This window comes from Ammodytes marinus (assembly GCF_949987685.1).
Source record: "Ammodytes marinus genome assembly, chromosome: 6".
In the NCBI taxonomy this organism is placed as follows: Eukaryota; Metazoa; Chordata; class Actinopteri; order Uranoscopiformes; family Ammodytidae; genus Ammodytes; species Ammodytes marinus.
The window spans coordinates 19,121,892-19,148,107 of NC_137235.1; the positions used below are offsets into that span (position 1 = coordinate 19,121,892).

The 26,216-nt window shown below is 38.7% G+C and overlaps 1 protein-coding gene across 1 annotated transcript; it reads left to right on the forward strand.

Moving 5' to 3' along the window:
• cygb2 (cytoglobin 2) lies at positions 1-26,216 on the forward strand (the record flags this gene model as incomplete). The annotated part of the gene is made up of 3 exons (XM_080028971.1): positions 1-200; positions 23,889-24,120; positions 26,052-26,216. 3 exons carry the CDS (start codon positions 1-3, stop codon positions 26,214-26,216), a joined length of 597 nt encoding a protein of 198 aa, XP_079885097.1.

Here is a 26,216-nt window from a genome sequence, read left to right on the forward strand (position 1 = left end):
ATGTCTCGAAGGGAGTCTCCGCCGCCGCCCTCACCACCTCCACCCCCACAGCTGTTGGGAGTGCGGAGAGGGGAGGTGAATGGCGAGGATCGTCCGGAGCGCACCGAGCCGCTCTCTGACACCGAGAGAGAGATCATCCAGGACACGTGGGGGCACGTCTACAAGAACTGCGAGGATGTGGGCGTGTCTGTGCTCATAAGGTGAGTTGTGTCAAGAGGTGGAGAAGAGGATTTTATTGTCTTAAGTGTGTGTGTTAACTTTCGAAAGAAGAGTTAATCAAATACATTGTTCGCAGTTTAAGATGCAGTTAGGTGTAGAGCTGTGTGTTCAGTTTCCCTGCTTGTTGTTGAGCTTTCTCTATCTGCAGCTTTGCCTGGATGAGTATGCTATATTCTCGCACTTTATCCTGGAACTTTCTGTTAATGCTCTGCGATCATCAAACCATCGAGTGCATTCTTAGTCATACTGTTATACAGTTTGATCTTTTGTGTATTTGCATGAAACACATGAAGGACAGATGGAGGGAGATGAAGGTCATTTCAACATCAGCCAAGGTTTCACTGTAAACAAACAAATCTCTAATGTTACAGTGGCAATAGAGTCACATGAATTTATCTTGAAATGTAATTGTAAAACCTTTATTGTATTTACTGTACACTTAGAGACATTTCAGGAGATTCTGCATTGACTTTATTTCTCTTCTGTGCCATTTAAGGCTCATTGATTGTTTTAAATCTTTCCTGATGTGAATGGGGAATTACCTAGCCTGGAAATCCAGACCCATATCTAGGACGATAGAGGGTCTGGCCACAATCAATAGCAATTCCCAACTCAAGGGGCGGCTCCTTCTCGTGCATTTCAAATGCCACTGCAAGCAATTGGATTGCACTACAACCAATCAGAGCAAGGAACAAGGTGACGTATAGCCCCGTTTGTTTAGCGAACAGCGGGATTATCTATTAAATTAAACTTTTACCGTGGTCGGTCGGCAAAACAGAACATTCCTCTTACTTGCTAATGAAAGATTTGAGTGCCGTCTTCCAAATCGTAATGGGTCGAGGCCAAAGCCGTCTCAAACTCAAACAACATATCCACAGTCATCTTTGATGTTTACTATCATGGCTTTGACGGCGCGTGCACAGCTCAGGATTTCTTGACATATTTAATGAGCTTCAATGGAGAGTGTCCAGCCAGATGGTCTGGATTTCCAGGCTGGGAATTACTTTGATTTTTCAACAACTGCCCTTTTCTATTGTTGGTGGTGGATATCCAATGAAATACAAAGATCACATGAATAAAGAGTCAGATAATTTGTTTGACATTTTTCAGAAAAACACACTTGGCACATATGAACAGTGCATTAGAGGTTAAGATATGTTCAGTAATAGTAGGAATCAGCATGGTTTGACATTAACTTTTCATTGCTATCAGATTCTTGAAATAAAGTACAATATAAAAATAAGTATAATTAATTATACATATTTAATTGCTTTGCCACATGCCTGTCATGATTTCTCCCAGTGTCCTTGTTCAAAAGTTGTAGATGGTTGTGTGAACATGATTGTGATAGGGTTGTCACTAGATTGTACCTTTATGTCTAATTTCTGCAAATCCTTTCCAAGCCCTTATTCAAACGTAACAGTGCTGTGTACCGATTTTACCATAGTGGCCACGGTCAACTGGAGGTCATGTCAAATGACTTTTCCTATACACAAAAATTACAATATGATGTTACAAACACTCTAAGCTGTCTTTGTATCATCAGAAATGCAGCCAGCACGGCCGAAGCAGGATTCTCATGTGTATACTCTGTGTGCCTATACAAACCCGGTGATGTGAAAAACCTTACAGCTTCTGCACCCATAAAGCTGCTTTCATTGGAATGAATGAGGTTACATCTTGGAACATTGCATCCATCTAAAGGCCTTAGACTAGTTGAAGATAAGCTGGAGAGACAAAATGTTGAGAAGATATGCGAATTAGCAACAATTTTCACTTGGAACTTACTTACGACACTTTTGCGAATGTAGCACAAACTCCTGCCGAAATTTGAACCAAATTTTGTTGGGAGTTCGCATACATGTCACGTGATTTTCGAGCAAACATTGAGCGAACTTCGCCAATCCCTTGCAAAGTTGTTTCACATTTCTCGCACTTTCTGACTCACAGAAACTAAATTGAGAAGGGCTTGAGACGGGTTCTAGACACCTGCAACGACTATGTGACTATTTTGAAAGTAAATTAGTTTGAACATGTTCAAAATTCCAGCAACAGGACAGTGTGGCCCTGCAAGGAAATTGAGAACCTTTCGAGACTTCTCCCTGACCATCGTGAATGCTTATCGTAATGTGTGGCCAACCGTCGAGAGAGCCCAGTGAGATCATATGATCCCTGAAAGAAATGCACTTTTTCATAGTCCTTTCTTACAATAGTGACTGATATTCCCTTTTAAATTACAGTGGCCCTTGTTGTTCCTCAGATAATAAATAATGGGATACCAATATGATCTATTGACACCATGATTAAGGCACTAACCTTTATTTTACCACAGAATTAGATATTTACAATATAGTATTTAAAAACGTACCAAGCACACACACACACACACACACACACACACACACACACACACACACACACACACACACACACACACACACCATGCTCCGTAGCCATTCCCTCAACCTCTTACCAACAACTGAGCTGTGACAAGTGCAGGGAAGGAAGGAACATCGTATTACTCTCTCATTAAGACACTGAAGAACTATTCCATAGTCCAAACCTCCCAGCTTTCTTTGAGTCTTCAAGTATGTTCAATTTATGCATCAAAGATTTACATCTATTCATGTATACAGTGTAGTGTGAAAGTTTGTGAACCCCTTGAGCCTTTTGGAATTTTATTTATTTTAACCATTATTAATTCATTTTTATCAATACCAGTATTTTTTATATGAAATAACAGATGTTTGTTTATCAATTCAACATTTTTCTTTTCCAGAAATCAACTGTTAAAACAGATAAAACAAATTATTTGACAAATGTTGTATGTGCAAAAGTTTGTGAACCCTGAGCTGCATTGCTTAAATCGAGCAAGGTAAACACAATCAGGTGGGCCAAATCGAGTGATGAAATAGACCAATGTAATGAGAGATCTTCAGGGAAGAAATTGGGTGGCACTAGATAAAACAAAGATAAAACCAGGTCAGCTTAGGCCCACCAAACTGAACCCATACAGGTCAGACATGCTCAAAGGGGAAAAAATCTCAGAGGATCTCAGGAATAGAGTTTTGATGTTGCACATTTGTCTGGGGACAGCTATAAATTCATATAAAAAAGTTTGAGCTCCATCGGTCCACCGTGAGGCAAATCATCTACAAATGGAGAGCTTTAAGAGTGACTTAACATCTGCCTAGAAGTGGACTTCCTTCAACAATATCCTCAAGCGCCACAAGAAAAGCGATTTTTCAGGTAAAAGCCAACCCAAACATTACATCTGGAGATTTGCAGACCATTTGCCACCACCATTCTTCACTTGGGAGAAAGTTCTCTTGGTGGTAGGCAGAGTTGCATTTTTGCCCAAACATGGCGGTTTTGGTTGTGACCAAACAGTTCAATTTTGGACAAATCTGTCCACAGAAAAGACTTCAGGTATCTCCAGGTGCTCTCTGGCAAAGTTGTGACAAGCACTTTTGTTCTTTTTTGAGAGTAGAGGCTTCTTCAGCAACCCTCCCTTGAAAGCCATGTTGACTTATTCTTATTCTTATTCTTATTGTGGAACCATGCACATCTGTCCCAGATGCTGCAAGAGAGGTCTGCAAATCACTAGATGTAATGTTTGGGTTGGCTTTTAACTGAAAAATTACTTTTTTTGTGGTGCTTATGGATATTTTTGAAGGAAGTCTACTTCTAGGCAGATATTCAGTCACTCTTAAAGCTCTCCATTTGTAGATGATTTGCCTCACGGTGGACCGATGAAGCTCAAACTTTTTTTTTTATCAATTCCCCAGACAAATGTGCAGCATCACAACTCTATTCCTCAGATCCTCTGAGATTTTTTTTCGCTTTTAGCATGTCTGACCTGTATGGGTTCACTTTGGTGAGCCTAAACTGACCTGGTTTGATCTCTGTTCTATCTAGTGCCGCCCAATTTCTTCCCTAAAGATCTCTCACTACATTGGTCCATTTCATCACTCAATTTGGCCCATCTGATTGTGTTTACCTGCTCCATTTAAGCAATGCAGCTCAGGGTTCACAAACTTTTGCAGATACAACATTTGTCAAATAATTTGTTTTATCTGTTTTAACAGTTGATTTCTGGAAAAGAAAAATGTTGAATTGATAAACAATTTATTTCATATAAAAAATACTGGTATTGATAAAAATGAATTAATAATGGTTAAAATAAATAAAATTCCAAAAGGCTCAAGGGGTTCACAAACTTTCACACAGCACTGTATACGAGTGTATCCCTTACAAATGTTCATCTTTGTATACAAGCACCTTTTTCTTAAATTATCCACGGCTCTTGCTCAACCACTGCAAGAGCCTAATCTTTTTCTCTGCGTAGCTTCACTGCAAAGTGTTGTAGACCAAATTAGATGTAATGTGGCTTGACTGTGTTTTTCCTGCTCCTTTTTTTTATATCAAATAAGAAAGACTTGATAGGTTTGAATGTCCCCATCTAAATTTCTCAGTGTTACACTAAGAAAGCCCTTAAAGGCATGTTAAAATGGACAGCCAGTTAAATCTAGGGAGGGATGTGAGTGAGACTAACCGATTTTCGGCTTGGGTTGAGGAGAATCCTGAGGGGAAGGGGTGGAATAGAGCATCTTTTGTGTGTGCACTTAAATGTCTCCAACCAAGCATCGCTACATGTGTTCTGTACATAAATAGTATATAAAAGGTTCTGTGACTCCTCTCAAATTTCTTATAATTCATGTGCTCCCTCAATTTGCCATATTCCCTTCTCGTTTTCATTCTTTCAAATCTCAGTGGGTCAAATGCCAAAGCTGTCGAGGCACATTACATATCCAGGGAGTAGTTTGGTGACTCTGGTATACATATATATTGAGAACTTGGAGCTTCTCCAAGCTTAAAAGTAACAGTAAAAACATATTATATCAAAAGGGTTCCAGACAACAAGAGCTGCAACTCAATGATTATATTTTTTGTGAGCATGACATGCAGTTCACAAAATCATCAGCTTTTGGCCTGAATTTTCAACCATTCATAATTTGTAAAAGATGGCCAAGCATCTGGAAATCATTCCCCACTACACACTGTACAAAAGCTACAGTACATATTTCTGTAAATTTGCTTTCTTGATTAGCGAAAGTTTCGACAACACGTTCCTGTCTATACAGTAAATATGAAGCTTCACCCTGCAGCTGGTTAGCTTAGCATAGAATAAAAGATTGGAAACAAGGGAATTATTTTCTGGTATATGAAAAAACCAATGTGTAAAAACACAAATAAGATACTGTTCTTGGCTAGTATAGTAACTTGCCGGACTCTATCTGATGGTTGGACATCACAACAACAACACCAGTGCACCGCCACCATGTGCTTGGGCACTGGTGTTGTAAAAATACTACCGCTTTTTTCCAAAGGTGCCGCAAGAATCAACAGAAACTGAAAGTTCCTTGTAACTACTTTTAGAAATTCTTCATTAGCACTGTTAGTACACAGTATTACACGTAACTTCAAGAGTTCATGGAGATCTAATCCTGTCAATTCAATTCAAATAACTTTATTTATCTCACTGGGGCAATTTGTTATGAGCAGGTTGTCGTATGAACCAAAAACAAGTCTCAGTGAATGATTTGCATTTTTGTTTGATAAAATACTTGAAAGCTTAATCAATTATAAAAATGGTTGTTTTTTCTGTTGATCTAATCAGTTTGACTGAATGTTTCAGCATTTAAACAACGTAGTCATTATTCTATCTGTGGTGCAGGAAGAGTGTGAAAATCTACAGTTGGCTGGCAGTTCCTTAGTTACCTAACATAACCTGAGGCGGACACTGGGTCAAAGTCTTGCATGGTTGAGATCAGTGCACAACATCTCCCATGTGAACACAGATTTGCATTTTCATGACAATTCATCTGCTTGGATGCATTGAGATGTTAGATAGACAGTAACTATACCCTCAGTTGATCTTACCAATGCGTACAAATGCAATTGCACCAAAGAGTGAGAGCGCTCCAGGCGTCAGCAGAACAGTACACATGGCAGCTTTGTGAATACATGAAACCCTGCAGTCTTTGTCTCAAATAGTACTGTAGCAGTGACAGCAATGTGATGGGAGGATTCAAATACATTTGCACCATTCTCACCTTATTAAAACGATGTAATTCGTACTGTATTTACAACAGGACATTGGAGCAGGATTCAAATGTGTTTGATAAATGCATCATGGTATCTGTGAAGGTAATAAATGGTACACTTAGAGGCCATTCACTCATAAAGCGCACATTAAACAAAGCTGCATGTACCTTAGTGACATGGTGACATCTATCTAGAAGTTGCTGAGATATTTCAGTTGATTATGTTCACTAATATCAGGACAAGGGTTATTTTCATTTATCAATTATTAAATTGGAGGCCATGAAGTTTGCCTTGCGAACAAGACATCTTCGTCAAGGTTCAAGCGGCGAGGCTCAAGATGGTTCGTAGCACTCCACAGAATTATAAAAAACCTTCTATTCTGATCAAAGTGTGATTAAGAAGCCCCACTAATGGCGATGCTCTGGCTTTGATGACTTCATTTAAATGCAGAGACAGGTGCAATAAAGTGCTGAGAGCTCTCCAAAGTACTATACACCAGTGTTCTTCTGATACAGGGACAGACTGTTTCTCGCCATGCCTCTATGGACATGTAGTATTACAAATCTGAAACACTTCAAAGATAAGGGGTGACTCATCCTGCCATTGCAATAAAAAAAATTATTTATTTTTTATCACAGGACTTAACTAAAGGGCAATCTTACATTAAAGGTAAACATGTGCTTGTTGGCAGTTTGGCCGATAAGTACTCAGCCTTGATGAGTGCTATGTCTTTAGCTTTATTCTGATGTTTAAATATACAGCGTTTTAGTGTACTAAGAGTATCTTGGCATACAAGAAAAGCATTATAAATAAAGTTAGAAAAAAAAAAACTTTCCAAAAGCTCCGTAGCTAAATTTGGGGATTTGTGCTCCTTAGCTAAAGCTGATAGACTCCTCAGTAGTTGTTGTTTTTTTGTGACCAAGATAATACTAAGTGGGACATCTTAAAGTTAAAAATATACTTTTCAGTGCCCTTTGGTGGACCAACTGTGTAATTTTCGCACTGGTTCTAATAAAACATCAAACCTATATCAGCATTTCTGTACTGCAATCTTTTGCTGCAGCACTCTGTTTTAAAAGACCATAAAGCGCTGCTGCAGTTAACTTTAATTTGTGTCTAAGCAGAACAAGAGCTTCTAGAAAGTCTGTATTATTTCTGTCATTGAGGACAAGAGTGTTTCTGTATCGTGACAGCTGGTAGAGCCAAGCTACACAGTGCCACAGGCAAGCCGAGCCTTTGTAGGCCTAGCATGACATAGGATCTGGGAGTTGTGGATGTAGTGTAGCTGAGCTGCCCAGGGCCAAACTCTGACTGAGAAATAACTGTACTTTTGCAATTCTAGTCAGCTTGAGCGCTGACAAGATTTAAAGTGGGTCAGAGCAGAAGTGTGTGTGTGTGTGTGTGTGTGTGTGTGTGTGTGTGTGTGTGTGTGTGTGTGTGCGTGCGTGCAAGTAAATCCATCTGTGTTTTACTCAGTGTTTGTATGTAAATTCCTAAAGCACTGCATTAACAACTATACGTTATTGTTGTCAGTAAAAACAATCTGTCTAATTTCTCACATACCACTTCATCTAAGCTCATGGAAACTGTCAGTTGGCTATTATGAAAAACTGTCAAACCAAAACTTTGTTACGAGAATCCCTATGAGACAATTTACATTTTCCCTTGTTAATCTCTCTTCCTACATCTACCAGGGTGGATTAAGAATGGAATTTACTACATGTGCAGCTAATATAACTCGCTTTATACACTGGACAGACCTCAAACACAATCCAGTGTCCCAAAAAAGCACTGAGGTGATGTTCGGTACTGACCAGTTATTGAAATAGTTATTCAGGTTTTTCAAATCAGGACAGATTAGCTACTTTTATTTGAGTATTATTTAATTTCCCATAATCTATACTAAGGTTTACTTTAGGCAACACTTGTCGATGGCTGGATGGCAATGTCAGTCTGTAGGTCGGTCCGCCACTTTGGTCAGAACCGAAATGTCTCGACAACTATCGGATTGGGTTTACGTAAAATTTGGTCCAGATATTTATGGCCCTAAATCTGATTAATCCTGATCATTTTACATGATGGCACATCATTGACTATAGTTTCTTTCTAACACTACAGACCTCGCATGAGTCAGAATTGAATGCCATCACATCAAAGTAAAGGGTACAGTAATAAATGGGTTTATCTAAACAGACCTGATTTTAAGTCTCTCAACAGTAGATTTCAGTCACACTGTAAACCCGGACAAGTAGAGTTTACTCAAACTTTCCAGTAAACCGGTTGCCTTAAAAAAGTAAGTAATGTAAAACTAAAACTTGAGTTGATTGCAATTGTTATTTTAAGTTCAATACAATAAATGCAAAGTTGATTTAAATTAAAATCTTTTGTAGTATTAATTGCTTTGCACAGTAACTTCACTTAAATTCTTAAGTTTGTGTGAATATTATTTTTAAGTTCAATAGATTATATGCAAATTTCATTTAAATTAAAATCTCTTGTAGTATCAATTGATTTACCCAATTTCTCCACTTAACATTTTAAGTTTGGGAGTAATATTTGTATTTATACTTTAAATGATTGATTTGTTAAAGAAAAAAGTACAACAAAAGTACATTCTTATTTAGATTGATTTAAATCCAACCATATTCTTGGAAATAAAACTTAAAATTCAAGGAACATTATCTTTAGCTGGATGTACCGTGCTGATCTGCTAATATCACTGGATTCACTTCAGGGGTGTCGGCTAAAACACCACTTAAGGCCAAACACGTCAGACTATGAAGCATGAAACAATGAGAGGAGGAGTAAGGATTTATCCGCTGTTTATTTCCTTCTTTAACTTGCACAGCAGCATACAGATCCCAGCAAAATAACAATAGCAATATTCGGCTCATGATGACACGCTAAACAGCTGTTGCAACCGGCGAACCGCGGCCATTTAATAACGTGCATAAATTATAATTTATAGAGATCGGGAAACTCCATGCACTTACTCACAAGGGCGATGCAAACAAACTCAGGGAGAGCACGTTTCAACCGTGGATTGATAGATGGTTACTGCGGGAACGTGCACGCTCACACAACAGAGAGAGAACAAAAAAGAAACTTCACTAAACAGGCGCTCCGGCTGACTGACATGATGGCGCTAACTGACAGTTAAAATGTCATCCACACTGAATAAAACACATCAAAACAATATAAGCCGTTATTTTAAACAGCGTTATTCCCAACTCTGAACATGTTACTATAAAAGTGTAAGCCCTCAAGCTCGAAAATACCCCTGCCCCCTATTACATTCCTTCCAAGGTTGAGCATTACATGCTGGATGAAGTGGAAAGTGTTCTTCATGTACTTAGGATAGTCCAGGTGAAGGGCATAAATCAGTCCGAAAAGGGCACAGAAGTCTTGAGGAAGGTTGGCCAGATCTTCCACTACCACACTCCCCTCCAAGACGACTCCTACTCCGGAAGGGTTGAGTTGAGGATGTTCTTGATCGATGCTGAGGATCCCCACTGGAGTTTGGCTGTAGGAGTCATTGTCGTCCACATCCTAACAAGAAACAGATTCACAGGGAGAAGACATAGTGAGCTAATGCTGTGTTTTTCACCTAAAAGTACCTCTGAATGTTTATAATGAAAAGCTTTGTACAATATAAATGGCACTGAAAATTATTATTAAAACAATACTGGTCTTAAACGGACGTTTTGTCAACTGCCATAGTTGGATATGTACATTAAAATGAATGATTTTGTAGCTTGGCAGCCAAGGAGCTATTACCAACCTTCAGTTGACACGAGTGCAACTTTTAACCACTGACAGTACGGGGTGTGTGTGTGTGTACACGTGGATAAATATTAAAAGGGAGTCATACAACATAAGTTTCTGGGAGAGGTTTTTCAGAACTTGGACTTAAAAGTGGGTTAGCTCTCCTTTGCTGCCAATCTACCAAACCATATTCGATGGCACACTAGCTAGAAAATGATTTGACAGACACACACAAAGTAAAAGACAGAAGCAAGAACCCAAGATCAAAATGATGTCCAATGTTAATTTGAGCTCATTTTCAAAAGTCAAATCTTTCCAGTTTCAGCTATGAACAACGCAGATACTCGAAAATATTTGTTAAAATGCGTTTGTCCATAAAAAACAAGTCTAAGTCTGGGAAATACTGAAAACCAATTAAATGATTCTGAGAATTAATAAACAAGTCCTCATTAACAAACTAAATTAAATGAACTAAATGTACAACAATTACTTACAGAGCAGGTCTTGGAAAAAGGCAGAAGGATCATCCCCCAAGATGACAGGTAATCCCCGAAGGCAAAGGCACCTGATATCCGTTGGATGTGTTGTCTAGAAGATAGTGAACAGTACAACACAGTTTGCTGGGATATTCACATGTATTTATCAAATAAATTCCAGAACTGACATACCATCTTTTATGGCTAAATTGTGCATTTTCAGGACTGCAAGTATAGAAGAGTACAATAGCAGATGTTAAAAAAAGTAAGGAGAGGAGATAAGAGGAAATAAAAAACTGTGGAGAAAAGAGAAGAAGAGAGAAAAGACTGAATAGATAGGAGCAAGGATGAACAGAGAGAGTAGTCAAATGAAACCACCTTTGTCTAACTAAAGAGTTGAGTCAAAAGCTGTCCGGTGGAACCTTTTTTCTTCCTGAAGAGGTCCATCAGGCCCGGAGAGAAATGGTCACGTGCATCAAAGAAGTTTTTTTCCCCACCACTCTGTTGAAGGAATCAATTAATTTTCCTTTTCTAAAATGTATTTGCTTTCGATGTAATCCAACTGTGGCACAGTAAGCTTAAAACTTTTACTCCGACTAAAAAAATACATACAAATACTGAGTATAACTGTTAAATGTGGAAGCACAGCTGACATACCTTTAACTGCTTAGATCAATTTGGGGAGTTTGGGATGTCACCCTCTGTTTGAGCCTGAATAGGAGGTAGTTAAGAAAAACACAAATATTTTAGGCAACTATTCAAAAGTACACACTATCATCACTACACCTCAAATGTTGTTTTAAGTGCAGGTGAAAGATATGAGGCCTTAACCACACAGTGCCCAGTAATGAAATATGGATATCAAGAACAGCAAGGAATGACAACATTTTGGGTCAAAGCTAAACTCGTATTAAATGCTCTACCATAATACTTTTTTCCACACATAACATGTGAGAAAGTAAAATGTTGACAACATCCCTTTGAATTAAAGACATTGACCATCAGAAAGTAAAAGAAAGGGAAAATAGGCATAGCACAGGGGTTTTCAAAGTGTGAGAGAGTGAGCCCGCCCTCAGAGAACAAATTTCAACGGTGCCCCCCCCCCCAAAAAAAAGTATTTTTTTTTACAAATCTAAACATGTTTTTGAAACATTCTAAACATTTTTGTGCGTTTTTAAACACATTTAATACATTTTAACATCTTAATCCAGTGTTTTAATCCTGCTTCCTTTAAGCATGGATAATACTGACTGAGTGTGCATCGGAGTGAGAAAGATAGGCAGACATACTTGCCCAAATTATTGACTAGTTAAATGTAATTCACACACCCAGTGTTTTTTCGCTAGTGCCTCCAATGTCCTGCTGGAGGAGAATAGTAGCCAGTGGAGAACCAGACCCTCCTAGGGGTGTCCGGGGGTATGCCCCCCCGGGAGATCTTTTTTCACCTTTTTAAAGTGAAATGCATGAATCTGGTGCACTTTGAGAGGACAATTAAGAGGCTAAATATGAGGAATTTTGTGTGAACAAATAATTTGGAGACACTGGGTCTGATGAATTAGAAGCTATTGAAGAAGGACACATGGATTTTCCATAAAAATATTAATTGAAAATAAACAAAATGTATGCAGGGTCCTCTGGGTTGGGCTTGGTGCTCTTTTTCTTTAACGAGACCTATTTCTCTGTAATATAATGAATGCATTTAAATGCAGTGAGGGGAACGAAGCAGAAGAACTTGTGTCCAGCTATGCCGTGATCTTAGTATAAAAAAGAAAAACTAAAAAGAAAATTTTTTTTTTTTTTTTTTTTTTTTTTAGTTTTTCTTTTTTTTTACATATTCATCCGCGCCCCCCTGACATAACCCTGCGCCCCCCAAGGGGGGCGCGCCCCACAGTTTGAAAACCGCTGCCATAGCAGAACACATCATAGTAATTGACAAGTAGGCTAATCTATATGCACAAAAATAATATGTTTTACTGAAATCTCAGTTACAAATACATTGTATGAACTAAAAAGGCGAATTATCTGCAGATCAAGTCGATTTAATCTATTATTGAAAGCTGATGGCGACAGAAACTGTCAGCGTTAAGAGAGATGGGAGATGAGCTTCATGTTCAGAGCTTTGATAAAAAGGACCGTCGAGCTGACGGTGACTCAGTGGAGCGGAGCGGGGACTGACTTTACTTTAGGGGGGAGAGGGGCTCGGAGACGGACGCTCTGCAATGACCGAGGTTGCGCTGACCGCGCTGCTTCAATATAGTGCATAAATTGAAAACGACGAAGACTATTCAGCAATACAAAAACAAACAAAAAAAATCAATGAGAATCTCTCAAGTCACATAATTGTATGGTTTAAGTAATTGTGTCGCAGCAATTTGCTGTATTCATTTTCCACAGACAAATGTAAAAAGCTGGTAGGCCTACTTAGGACACACAATCATATAAATTACATAACTAATACTATCTATAACCATTTTAAGGTAGACTTACGTTTTACTCATTTTAAGCAATTCCGACACACGTGATTAAGGGCCTGCATCATCTGCACGTGGATATACACAGCGCTACAGCATGAATTTTTTTTTTAAATAAATGCTGGGGGAAACACTCCATATTCTGCATTAATATTAGGTTACTTTCGAATCTTCTGGCACATGTTTATCAAAATTACGTTATCAAAGTTGAGTTGAGGTCCGACCATGATGCTAAACTATTTAACAGCATGGTTGGCTATCAGCAACAGTTGCAAGTAAGCTAACTAGCTCCGCGACTAGCAGTGAGCTAACGTAGGCCTAAACCTCGTGCATTAGGCTATTACAACAAGATAGCAACACGGTTTGCACAGGGATAAAATAGTTACTCACCACAGCAGTGTGCAGAGAACAAGAAGCACGATAAGTCCGATGAAAATAACCGTAGACTCTAAAGCGGGGACCAGCTGCACCACCTCCTCCCCAACCATGTTCCGTAGAGTGAGAGTCACGTAGCACGGCCAAGTACGTGACGACCGATCTGCGCATGTCTGAATGTTTGAAAAAATAGGCTCCATCTCAACAGACTGTCTAAAACTTAAAAATGCAGGTGACCATGACTAAAACTTTAAAATGTCAAGCCATTCAACTTAAAATCATTCACACATACAACTATGTCTACAAAAAAGTACAATATACTAACATGTATTAGTTATGCAATAAAACTCAAATCATTAAGTACATTCTAATAAATATTTTACGTAGATATAACATCCGGGCTAACAGTGGAAGGACATTATGGAAGAAAGAGAAATATACAGCTTTTAAATCTACTTAATACTTTGCCTTCAGACGGTGTCTTTCATTATGATCGACTCACGTAAACAGCACCAGATGTCCTTGTAAATTAAACTCCAGTCTTCAGCACACCTGCAACCAATTACGCTCAAAGACTGTGATCAATCTCAACCTTCGGGGCCTAATCAGCGCTGCTGCACTACAAAGAATTCTGAAAAGAAAGTCTACCACACTGATGGTGTATATGATGATACACATTTAATAGGCAGTAAAGAAACTGGGGTGTGTGTGTGTGTGTGTGTGTGTGTGTGTGTGAACAACACTGAATTGATGACATTGGTGTATAAGGGCAAACAAATCTCTTTTAAATGTGAAAGTTTCTCTTTTATAGAAGATTAATTAATGTCCTTTTTTAATACTGACATCCGAGGATATGTCCTTGTTTTTAAATTTTCCGTTGGTTTTATCACAAGATTGCTATTATAAAGAGGAGTGGGAGTGTTTCGTTATGTGGCCCTCGTTCTGGTATCAGCATCCAGCCATTGTTAACATGTAACAGCTGCAGTTCAGAAACATAAAAAATAAACAAACATGGAAAATAGTTTCAATGATTAGCTAAGTCATTAGGTTTTATCTTTTGGGGACCATCAATGTCTGCAGAAAGTTATGTGGCGATAGACCAAAGCTGGGATATTTCACAAGATAAGCAAAACTTTGACCTGCTGGTAGCCCTACTATACAGAAAGAGTTCTATGGTCATATGAGTCACTACGGTCCATCCTCTGGGCCATGTGAATATTTGTACCAGTCTGTCATTGTTGTTGGGAAGTTTCACTAAAAGCTGTCAACCTGTTGTTGGCACTAAAGGAAAAGTCAGAGGCTCACCAAACCGAGTACACTTCTTGCTCTGAATTACACTGTGAGGTCAGCTGCTACATACACTCTAAAAAATGATTCAGGGGATTAGTTCATTACGCTTAAAATACAGACGTTTTTCAGCATAAAAAAACGAGTTTGTTACATGAACTTGAATTATTCCATTGACAACTTATTCTAAATAAGTGGGTCAAACTTAATATTTAGAAGAATGTGTTAACTTATCAATGTATCAATTTTGAATGAATATTTATGCGTCCACTCAACACTTTTGAAATAATAAGTTAGTCCAACTTGTCTTTCTGGTTAGTTTCAACTGTACATATTTTGAAAGTTAAGTAGGCGCCTGAATTTGCCCGGACATGTTTCGCTGCCACGCACTGCGGTCACACAGCCAGACCACGTTGTCCACCACAAGTGAAAGAAGGGGAAGAAGCCAGAGTTCACGTCGAGTATGCTATCATAGGGTAAGTAACAGCACTAAGTCGTTTTGCTTTTATTCGCCACAATTACCAACTGTATCATCACACAGTGCAATACATCGTTTTTACGCGGCACTTCACCGGAAATTAAATGTAGTCTAAGCTAAATTAGCAGCTTGATAGTAGGCTACGGCATTAGCTAACGTTAGCTAGCTAGCCTTTTTCGGTTGTATTGTTCCAGAGCAAGCCAACTTTAATGGCGCACTTGTAACATGAGTTAAAAGTGAGACAAAAGTGAGTGTGTGTGGCACTGGGTAAAGTGTTGGTCTTCACGTTGTTTTTTTTGTGTGTGTTCGGGCGAAGTTGGATAATTAATCCTGTTGGAAGCAGCACGTGCCAACTCTGTAGCTAATGTAAAATAATAGGACATGTTAGCTGTTACTTAGTTCGAACACAGTACATCAGGTTAACATACAAATATACTGGTAGGCTTATTTTCAGTTAGAGTTTAATGCAGGCTTCTGTTTTTTCTGTTCTTTCTGTGTTTGCTTAACTGAACCATCTTGTAACACAGAGGTACTTGGTTTTCGATTTGCTATTACTACAGTACATATAAAACATTTTTTTCCCCTTTCAAAAATCTACTGCATAATGTGCAACAGGTAAATGGGACTGTAGTCATCACAACTTCTGCTTGAAACGTTTTCATTGACTTTTTCCTAAATTTTTCATTTTCGGTTGGTACTCAAATCCACTTTTCACAACATAGGAAGGATTAATTAGATTAAAGAAGTAAATACAACAATATTAAAACTGCATTTATAATTTTTGTATTGCTTCATAAGGGTTCACTGTCAAATTATGATAACTTCGTACTTTCCTTTAGTGTAGTTTGTCATTACTGATTGCAATTTGCACTAGGGAAAAAGTTAAAGTAACACAAAATCCTCCAATTTGTCTGTAATTTTTGCAAGCGGAAGGATTCAAAACAGGAAGGAAGAGGTTACTGCTGTAAGAACTAAAAACCTGAATGAGAGATCATTGTTGGATAACAGTACACCTGAAATTTAAGTTAAGGTAATTAACCTCAGTTTTTAAAATGAATTGGATCTGTAAGATTTGCAAATTTGAAACACCAAATAAGACCAATCTTTTAAAGCATTATAGACTTAGACATTATGGCCATGATGTAGAGGTTCTGCCTTGTCTTTATTGGGAGTGTTATTGCTCATTTAAAACATGGGGGAGCCTGCGAAATCATCTGTCAAGAAGCCATTCATCCCGTGAGAGAGTGACATGTACAGAAGTTCTATCTTTTAAATGTCCATGTTGCTCTTTAAGCACTATATCCCAGGAAAGAGAATACTTTGAGCACATCGGCCGTCATTTAAAAAAACAAGAAACTGTCACTTGTGTTTTTGAAAATTGTCATTTCAAAACTAACATTTATGGAACATTTGCCTCTCATAGGTCCCGGAAACACACCCCTCATTCAGTGGATGACTTCAAGTCAGATCTTTTAGTGAGGTATGTCAATCCTTTAAATGCAGGAGATGATCCTACTGTTGAGGAAGACACTGAAAGTGCAGGGAGTGAACATCCTGGGGATGAAGAAATGAGAGAATTGCCTAGCTTAATTGAGAAAAAATTAGGCCACCTTGTCCTTAAACTGGAAAGCATATTCAATGTACCTCACAGATGTATTGATGAGTTAGTGGAAGAACTCCACTTTATTTCTTCATCAGCTTCAAGTCCTATTTTAAAGGAGATTTTACAGTCATGCTTAGCGAAGCATAATTCTGTGGTTGATGATATGATACTCTCAGAGATGGTGACAGACATCTGTCAGAACAATCCAATTACATTATCTTTAGGGAGAGATGGTCCTCTTTCCACCTCCTACAAAAGAAGACAGTATTTCAAGGAGAATTTTTCTGTAGTGGAACCCATAGAGTACATGCTTAGTGCCAGGGAGCGGAGAAGTTTCCAATATGTACCTATTTTGAAGTCATTACATGAGGTTTTGAAAAGAAAAGAGATCCAGGATTTACTCACACACAGTTGTGACACAGACAGCAGCTCTGACACTCAATACAAGTCATTTCATGATGGCACACATTTTAAAAACAATACATTGTTATCAGAAAACAATCCTGCCATTTCTCTCATTCTGTATGTGGATGACTTTGAAGTGTGTAATCCGCTTGGCACGTCAAGGAAAAAGCACAAAATTACTGCTGTGTACTGGGTTTTAGCTAATGTACCACCATTGCTCAGATCGTCGCTGACATCAATCTACCTAGCCATTCTCTGCAAGGCTGATGATATAAAACGATTTGGATATAGTGCTGTGCTAGAACCACTACTCAAAGATCTTACCAGCCTAGAACAGGAAGGACTTTACATTCCGTCATTAGGCATACGAGTTAATGGTACTGTTTATTGTGTTGTTGCAGATAATCTTGGCGCGCACTCTATCGGAGGATTTGTGGAGAGCTTCTCAAGTTCGTATGTCTGCCGGTTCTGTCTTGGAGAACGATCCCAGTTCCAAGTAAGTGAAGTTAGAACTGGAGCATTTCTTCCTAGAACAAAACAAGAACACATGGTGCATGTTCAAACTGCACAGGGAGATACAAGTGGGTCTCATTGTCACGGAGTGAAGAGACAGTGCCCACTGACTGAAAAACTAAAACATTTTGATGTTTTATCTGGCTACCCACCTGATTTGCTACATGATCTCTTTGAGGGTATTGTACCTTTAGAGTTAGCACTGTGCCTAAATGCATTAATCAAAGGGAAATATTTCACTCTTGTCGAGCTGAATAAATTAATTAAAGAGTTCCCATACAAATGGGCAGATAAAACGGATGCACCACAACCAGTTCCATTGACTTTTGCTGCAAGAAAATCTGTTGGTGGGAATGCCCATGAAAATTGGGCCTTGCTTCGCCTCCTCCCCCTGATACTTGGAGAAAGAATACCAGAGAATGAACCAACATGGCTGGTCCTTCTGAACCTAAAGCAAATAGTTGAACTTGTCCTGTCTGTTATTCATACAGATGAAACTATTTGTTTCCTTGACAGCAAGATTGCTGAGCATCGACACAGATTCCAGGATGCTTTCCCTCAACAAAGACTTCTTCCGAAGCATCATTTTCTAGAGCACTACCCACAGCTGATAAAGGCTTTTGGTCCACTTGTGTCTTTGTGGTCTATGCGATTTGAAGCTAAACACAGCTTTTTTAAGCGTGTGGTCAGGCATACCCACAGTTTTCGAAACATTCTGTTATCTCTCTCAGTGAAGCATCAGTTAATGGTTGCATACCATCTACATGGAAATAACATTGTCCAACCTTCTCTACAGGTAACACAACTATCAACCGTGGATTTGACGGTGCTGAGGGAAGACATAAAGGAAGCACTGGAAACAAAATTCCCTGGTGAGTTCTTTGTCCAGATCGGTAACACAGTTTGTTACAGTGGCACCAAATATTCTTCTGGAATGATCTTGGCACATGGTTCGACAGGAGGTCTTCCAGATTTTGTAGAGCTGATTCAGATAGTTGTTGTACATGGGATGGTTGGCTTTATTGTGAAATGTTTAAGTGCATGGTATTCTGAACATCTCGGAAGCTATGAGCTTGAAAACACAAGAAGTGTTAAAGTTATTGAACCAAGCGAGTTGGCTGACATCTTCCCAATGGCAGCATACACTGTTGCAGGAAAGCGCATGGTGACCCAGAAGCGCTACATCTACTTACCATAGAGGGCAAAGTAGTCATTACACCTAAATTACTCTGATGTGTCCTAATCATAACCATGCGGATCCTCACTGAAAAGAAGAGATTAGGCTTTTGATAACCCCACCAATGTACAGATGTAAAAAGATAAGTAGTTTTAGACATGAGCCCCACTTATCTCTGAGATGGTGAGATGTTATCATAGCTGGGCCTTTTTTGTGAAATGACTTCATTACTGTAAGCCAGGTCATGTTCCTGATCTTTGTAGTTGTACAATGTGTTATGCTTGAGTGAAAAGCATTAATGAACAGAGAAAAAAAAATGCTGTCCTTTTTTTTGTCATTTGCCATGTAATAAGTATCTGAAACCTTTTTGTCAAACTAATCTAATCTATAAATGGGCTCTTTATTTTGCAGGAAGATCTGTAAAAGAGGAAGTGTTTACAGAAACTTAAGGCTTACTCTGTGTAATATTCTGAGAAAATGTCACTTACAGTGTAATGTGAAAGCTAACTTTGTGGAAAAGTAACTGGAGGCATAGTTATAGTTTTACATTGTTAAAATGGAAAAGATGATGAGGGCAAAGATTAAAAATGCCAAATAATTGTGCGACTCCCAATTTTATTTATGTACCTTATTGGCATCTAAGCGAGTTGTTGATGTCTTAAGATCTTTTATTATATCTTTAAAAAGCAGGCTCATGTAAGAAAACAATGCAACATAGCTTAAAAAAAATTAACTGAAATTATCCGTTTTAATATTCTCTGGTTTTTCCATGTTCTGGGCATGTAAATTGATGTAGTCTGGTTTAACTCAAGCTGAAGTGATGTTTTTTCTCTTAAAGATGCACCAATGTCTCATCCAGCCAAACTGCGGATCATACTTCAGGACCATGAGATTCGGAAACTGGACTTACCTCATGGAATCCCTGGAACAGTGGAAGAACTTGAGGCTATTGTGAGAGAGACATTTGGGCTTGATGGGAACTTCACTTTACATTATAAGGATGCTGATTTTGGAGAGGAATATTTTTCTCTTGCCTCAACAAATGACATAAAAGACAAGGACACAATCAAAGTGATTCACATTGTCGAACCTCCCACAATCACTCTGACCTTTAATGATGTGGAGAGCTCCATCGAAAGTGCATCAGAGACCTCCGTCCATACATCAGCTTCCTCTGTCAAAACTTCAAACTCATCTGGATCGCAGCCGGATACCCTGATTCTTTCATCACCTGAACATGGGACTCGTTCGCAATGCTGGCCTACTGATTTTCCAATACCTCACTTTGGCAGAGACACGGAGATTGTGCTTACCTCAGGAAATAAGGCATTCAAGAAGGATGGAATTCCACTCGTCTTTAACACAATCCTTTCGGACATCCTCGCGAGACTGGCTGATAGCATCTTCGAGTATGTTGCCTACCCAACAAATGCACAGTTTGCCGAAGTTGCTGAGGCACTTGTTCAAAAGCATCCCTGCCTCAAAGAACCTGGATCATATAATGGATGCTATGCATGGCAACAAAGACTAAAATATAAAATGGGCACCTATAGATCTAAACTTAGTGGGCTTGGATGCCCTGAGCTTGATGTGAACTCACGAAAGAAAAAGCGAGCACATGAGAAGGCACCTGCAAAGAATATAAAAAAGCCAAGAAAGGCTGAGGTAAATTATTTACCGCCCCACCCACAAGGAGAGACAGAAGAAAGCTTGGAACACCAAAGAGTGGAGCTCCTTACTGAAGTTAAGAAGAGAAACAACAGTCAAATGATCAATGAGAAAATGGCAATGACATTCTCCATTCGAAGGCAGGAAGTTGTCAATCTTGCACCACCAGTCAGTGACTTCAAAGATCGATGGCCTGCTCTCTTTGATGCTGCACAGGTGAATATGTTAATATAATTGGCAGTGTTACTTAGTTGTTTTAGTCTTATTTGATTGTGCCTTTATTTTTTCATTTGTTGTGTGCAGATAAATGAAGAATTCAGACGAATCACCACTGCAAACCTGGAAACCACGTTCATGGCAAAACTGGACCAGTACTCCCCGAAAATAATGTCCATGGCCTCCTCAACAGGAGGAGCTGCAAAAATGAAGATCCAGCGCATAAGTAACATGCTGCAAGAGGTATGAATCAATGTTTTATTCTTATTAGGTTGTGCTAGGTTGTGTGATCATCAGGGCTGGCCGAGTAATTAGAATAGTCCACTACGTTGTTACGTTGGTATTCAAGGCTCAATTCAGTATTCAGGACTTTTCTGACACAATGCATGTGAAACATCCACCATAACTTGAATGGGATAATATATCACATGTTGTATACTGCTTGGTCCTGGTCCTGTTCCCCAAAGAGGCTAAGAAAAAATCATTGCAGTTTTATGCCACAAAATCAACTCCGATAAAAATATTTGGTGTAAACGTTTTGTTATTTTCATTGTTTAATTCTCCTCAGCCTTCTGTTGAAACAAATGTGTCCATTTCTGTCCTGTACAAGACGCTAACAGTTTAAGCAGATCTTTCCATAACTCTATGCACTACCTGTGTATTAATTAATTTAAAAGAGCAACAATTGAAGTCCAACCCACAAACCAGCAGCTACAATTCTGATTTGTCAGCTCAGCTCTTATGTGCTGTTCTCCTGTTTCACCTCTATGGGTTGGATTTAATCCAATTAATGGGGTGGCACTACACTTTATTTTTATTTTTAGTAGAGCAATTAAAAAAACATTGCTATTTGGCCAGGCAAAAAAAAGAGAAGAGGAACATGCTAGTGATGTTTCTGTAACGCTTAATTGAGGTGTAAACTAAATAAGTGTGTTATATTTGATAAAAAGAAAAAAATATTCAGTCAGTTGGTTCAGTCCAGACCCCTGTCACTTTACCTTTCAGTCCTCTTTTCCCAGTTATGTAATTATTAAAATGCATCCTAATGGAGATTGTTTTTCTCATTCACAGGATAATTCAGTGGAAAGGAGGAGAGAGGTGGCTATCCGGTGTCTCATGGTGTATCTCAGAGAAAATGAGGAGGATCTCTTCAAAGAAAGCTTGGTAGGTAAATCTGGACACCAAAGATCAGACAGTTAACTGTACGTTTTGCTACTCCTATTTGTATGACTTAAAACACTGAAATATTTATTCTGACCTTCTTATGCCAGGATGGAGAAATGGACGTCACTGATGACGTGATAAAGATTGTTGTCAGGAGAGGTTCCTTGATGTCTGATACTGCCACCGCAAGGGTAGTCATTGAGGGAACCGAAGTCCTGGATGACCTGGATGTACCAAGAGCTTGTGCCTTGCTAATGGGGCTGATATATGCGCTCAACCTAAGCTACCCAAAAGAACTGATCAAAACCTTCGAGGTATTTCAGAAAATACTCCTTGAGCTAGATGGCCTGAAAGCCAGCCCGAGGGTAATGTCTCTCAAAAATAGACTTCTGTCTTAAAATAGATTCAGCAGGAAACAAAGTGTTGTTGTGCAGTTAAACTGCCAGTTTATTGGTTCTAGGGCTGCAACTAACGATTATTTTGATAATCGATTAATCTGTTGATTATTTTCTCGATTAATCGATTATTAATCGATTAGTGTTATGGTCGGTAAAATGTCAGAAAATGGTGAAATTTTTTGAATTTTCCAAAGCCCATGTTGACGTCCTCAAATGTATTGTAATGTCCAAAGTGTGCGTGCGTGTGTGTGTGTGTGTGTGTGTGTGTGTGTGTGTGTGTGTGTGTGTGTGTGTGTTATTGGAAGTGGGAATGTTTATTTTGTTCATGGTAAAAGTGCTAAAATAAACCGTGAAAACTGGAATTGCTGTTTCTTCTTTATTCTTACGTAAGTGAAATAAGTTACTCAAACACAAAAAATTAAGCTAACTGTTTGCGTTGACATTTTTGAGTACGATGAAAGAAAGAAATTAAATCAGATTAGCTTAAATAAGTAATTTGAACAGATTATCTTAAATAAGTAATCTGAACACTTAATATTCCCATATCTTTCGAATTAATATTAAGTTGGTTCAACTTAATTATGCTTTCAGAGGTCATAGCAAATTATGTTGGATCTACTAATGTATTTGCATTATTATTTCGAATTAATATTAAGTTGGTTCAACTTAATTATGCTTTCAGAGGTCGAAGCAAATTATGTTGGATCTACTCATGTAATTGCATTATTATGACTACAAAAGACTCGTACGATGAACTCAATAATGCCAAAAGTTGGGACAACTTAAAAAGAGGCATGCAAATAGTTAGCATAGGTTTTTAAGTTGAGGCAGTGAATTATTTTTTAGAGTGTATCAACAGTGTCTTTGCCACTGGGTGGTCTCTTCCTGAGACATAAACATTTACATTAAAGGATGATCCGGCTGCTGCAGGTGACCCATGTGTCCTGTATTGTTTTGTGTTTATAGTTGTGCATTCAATATTTCCCACCTATGATTTGCCACACAAAAAATATATTTCATTTTCCTCCTGTAATTTCCTGGACAATAGATGCAGCCACAGGTGAGGAGCTGGCAGTGCATGTTCAATGTGTGCTGTGTGGCGTTCCATTTTGCATCATTCTGTGCCATCACCAAAGACTCTCTTGTAGCCCTGACAGTTGGTCCAAGTGATACATACCTTAAATTTGTTGAATTATCTGACTTGATAATATTGATGACACAAATTCAAAATAAAAACTAGCAGTAGGTTAGGTACTAGCATGCTGTTAAACGCAATGCTTTTGACAGTATTTATCAGTGAGGTTAAGGCAGGAACAGGCATTTTATTATCCAAATAACGTTGTGTAACTGTTATTGATAGCAAGTGAATGGGAGAGTTATATAATGAGTAGAGCTCTATTCCAACAGTCTTCAGAACTTATCCTCTGGGGACCAGGAATGTGTGTACAAACTGCCATCGAATAAATAATTCAGCCTGATCAGACCAAAGTGTTGGGGGATAATAAAAAAAAAAATCTTTATTTTTTTCTAGTCTCAAGTCATCTGAAATGTATTTGCCTCCTTAGATTCTTCATCAACTTCCCATCAGGCAAACAGTACTTCAGCCAGTTCCAGGACATGGAGGATCCCGATGAGATGGAGCGAAGCAGCCAACTTCGGCATCATGCTCGCAGGGTAATGAACGCCATCAACACTGTGGTGGAGAACCTCCATGACCCAGAGAAAGTGTCTTCAGTGCTGGCCCTGGTGGGAAAGGCCCATGCTCTAAAACACAAGGTGGAACCCATGTATTTCAAGGTAACTTGTATATAACTTGCATCGCTGTCCGTCATCCTGTCACATTCTGTTCCACTTTGGTCTGTTTTCTTTTTTTCCAGAATCCCTATAGGTACATTTACATGGTTAGGTTAGGTCAAAGCTTATAACAATAGAATTATTCAAATTTCACATTAACTTACATCATCTGTGATTGTGTTGTAGACATCTAAGTGAGTTTTATTTGTAGTAGACAAATATGGTTACCATGAGTTAAAGTTTGAAAGATCTAGCACGAGCAACCACTGACTTGCATAGTATATTCAATCTAGTGTTCGTACCATCAACGGTCTCCTTTACAAATAGTAAGATGGTAGTTTTAACAAAATTTACAAAATGGTAGATGAGCAATTATCATGATTGTGAGACATGACTCATGACACTTATTACAGAAACAAGTATTAAATAGCAGCTGATAACAAAACTTTATTAAATCAGTCCTGCTGGTAAACATCACATATTTCTGTTGGCGGCAGATAAAGACAAAATCAGAATAAGTATAATTAAAAATCTTTATGATCCATTGTTTGATTTTAGATCATATGGTTGACTAATTTTCAATATGACACTCCAACATGATCTCCTCTTCATCTGATTGAAGAGGGGAAACGTACACTTTTCTTCTTCCCTTCAAGTGTTTTGAATGCGGTCGACAGTTTGTTCATTGCAGCTGTGAAAATCCCACATCACTGCTATTCAACCATCAATCTGCTAGCTTCAGACTACCTTTAGAATGCATTGTAAGATTGAATTAATCACTATGTGGATAAATCTTTAGAAGGATTCATCCCTGAACTCCTAACCTGATATGTCCAGGGGTGAAGAGCTCTTGGGCCATTATTTAGTATTTTTTATCACTTTGTGTTTTATCACAATGGTGATCATGCTGTTTGTGAATGTTTTGTATCAAACAACAAAATCTATATATCTATATCGTTATAAGCGCTGGATGATTCTTGGTATTAATGAAAAACTTTGTATGGATCAAACAATCATTCATGCTTTCACATCTGCCTGGTTCCGTTGAATCGGACCCAGGAGTGTTTGCGGCAATTACACCCGGGGGCAAACCAAAACAACTACACCAAGACCTTGTTGAAAAGATGGTCTCGGTCCTGTTACAAACAAACTGTGGTACGGTCGAAACTGTGGTACGGTCGAAACTGTGGTACGATCGCTTGGGCTGAAAACGTAATCCAGCCTTAATGTGACCCAACTGCAGGGAGCATTGCGCCTTTTTATTTTATTTTAAACTAGCTCCCATAGCCAGCTGCTGTGCTTTATTGATAGCATTGTAAGCAATTCATTTATTTCGCTTCTACTAAATGCAGCAGATGAATCTGAATATCAAGTGCCTCATTTTCAAACTGATTCATTTTCCTGAAATGACGAATGCAAAAGATGTAATGAACAAAAGCAAGGGCCATGACAGATCCTTGTAGTTGTCCTTCCATTGCGAAGTGTTGGATTAATCTATTTCTGGAAAAGAACAGGAGATGGCTCCTCTTTCCACTTTTCCCTCTTTATTGTTGCCTTCCCTTTGTGTCTACTTCTTCTTCTGTGTTGTGCTTTCTCTGTACTTTGTCATTTCCATTCCCTTTGTATCCCCTGTCCACCCACTGCTTTCATGTTTCACTGCTATCACTTTCAATTCTCACCTGCCTTGCCCACCTATCTCTACCAGTGAATTGGATTCTTTATATCCACTGTGCCCTCACTTTACATACTGAATACTATTTCTCTGCATAATTCCCTCTGTCTTCCACCAGCCATTGATGATAGCTACATATTCTCAATTTGTCACTCTCTTGCTACCCTATACTTCAATATAAAGATATACATTAACTTCATATGATTTACTTATTTCCCACCCAATGTGATTCAACTTTCATTCTCACCCTCTTTCTAAACAGATCCTGTGTGGTGTGATGCTGGAGGTGCTGTCTGAAGATTTCCCTGAATTCTTCCCGGCTGAGGTGCAGATGGTGTGGATCAAACTGATGGGAGCTGTGTACTGGCATGTGACGGGGGCCTACACAGAGGTTGGCTGGCTCCAGGTGTCCAGCTCAGCAGTGTGA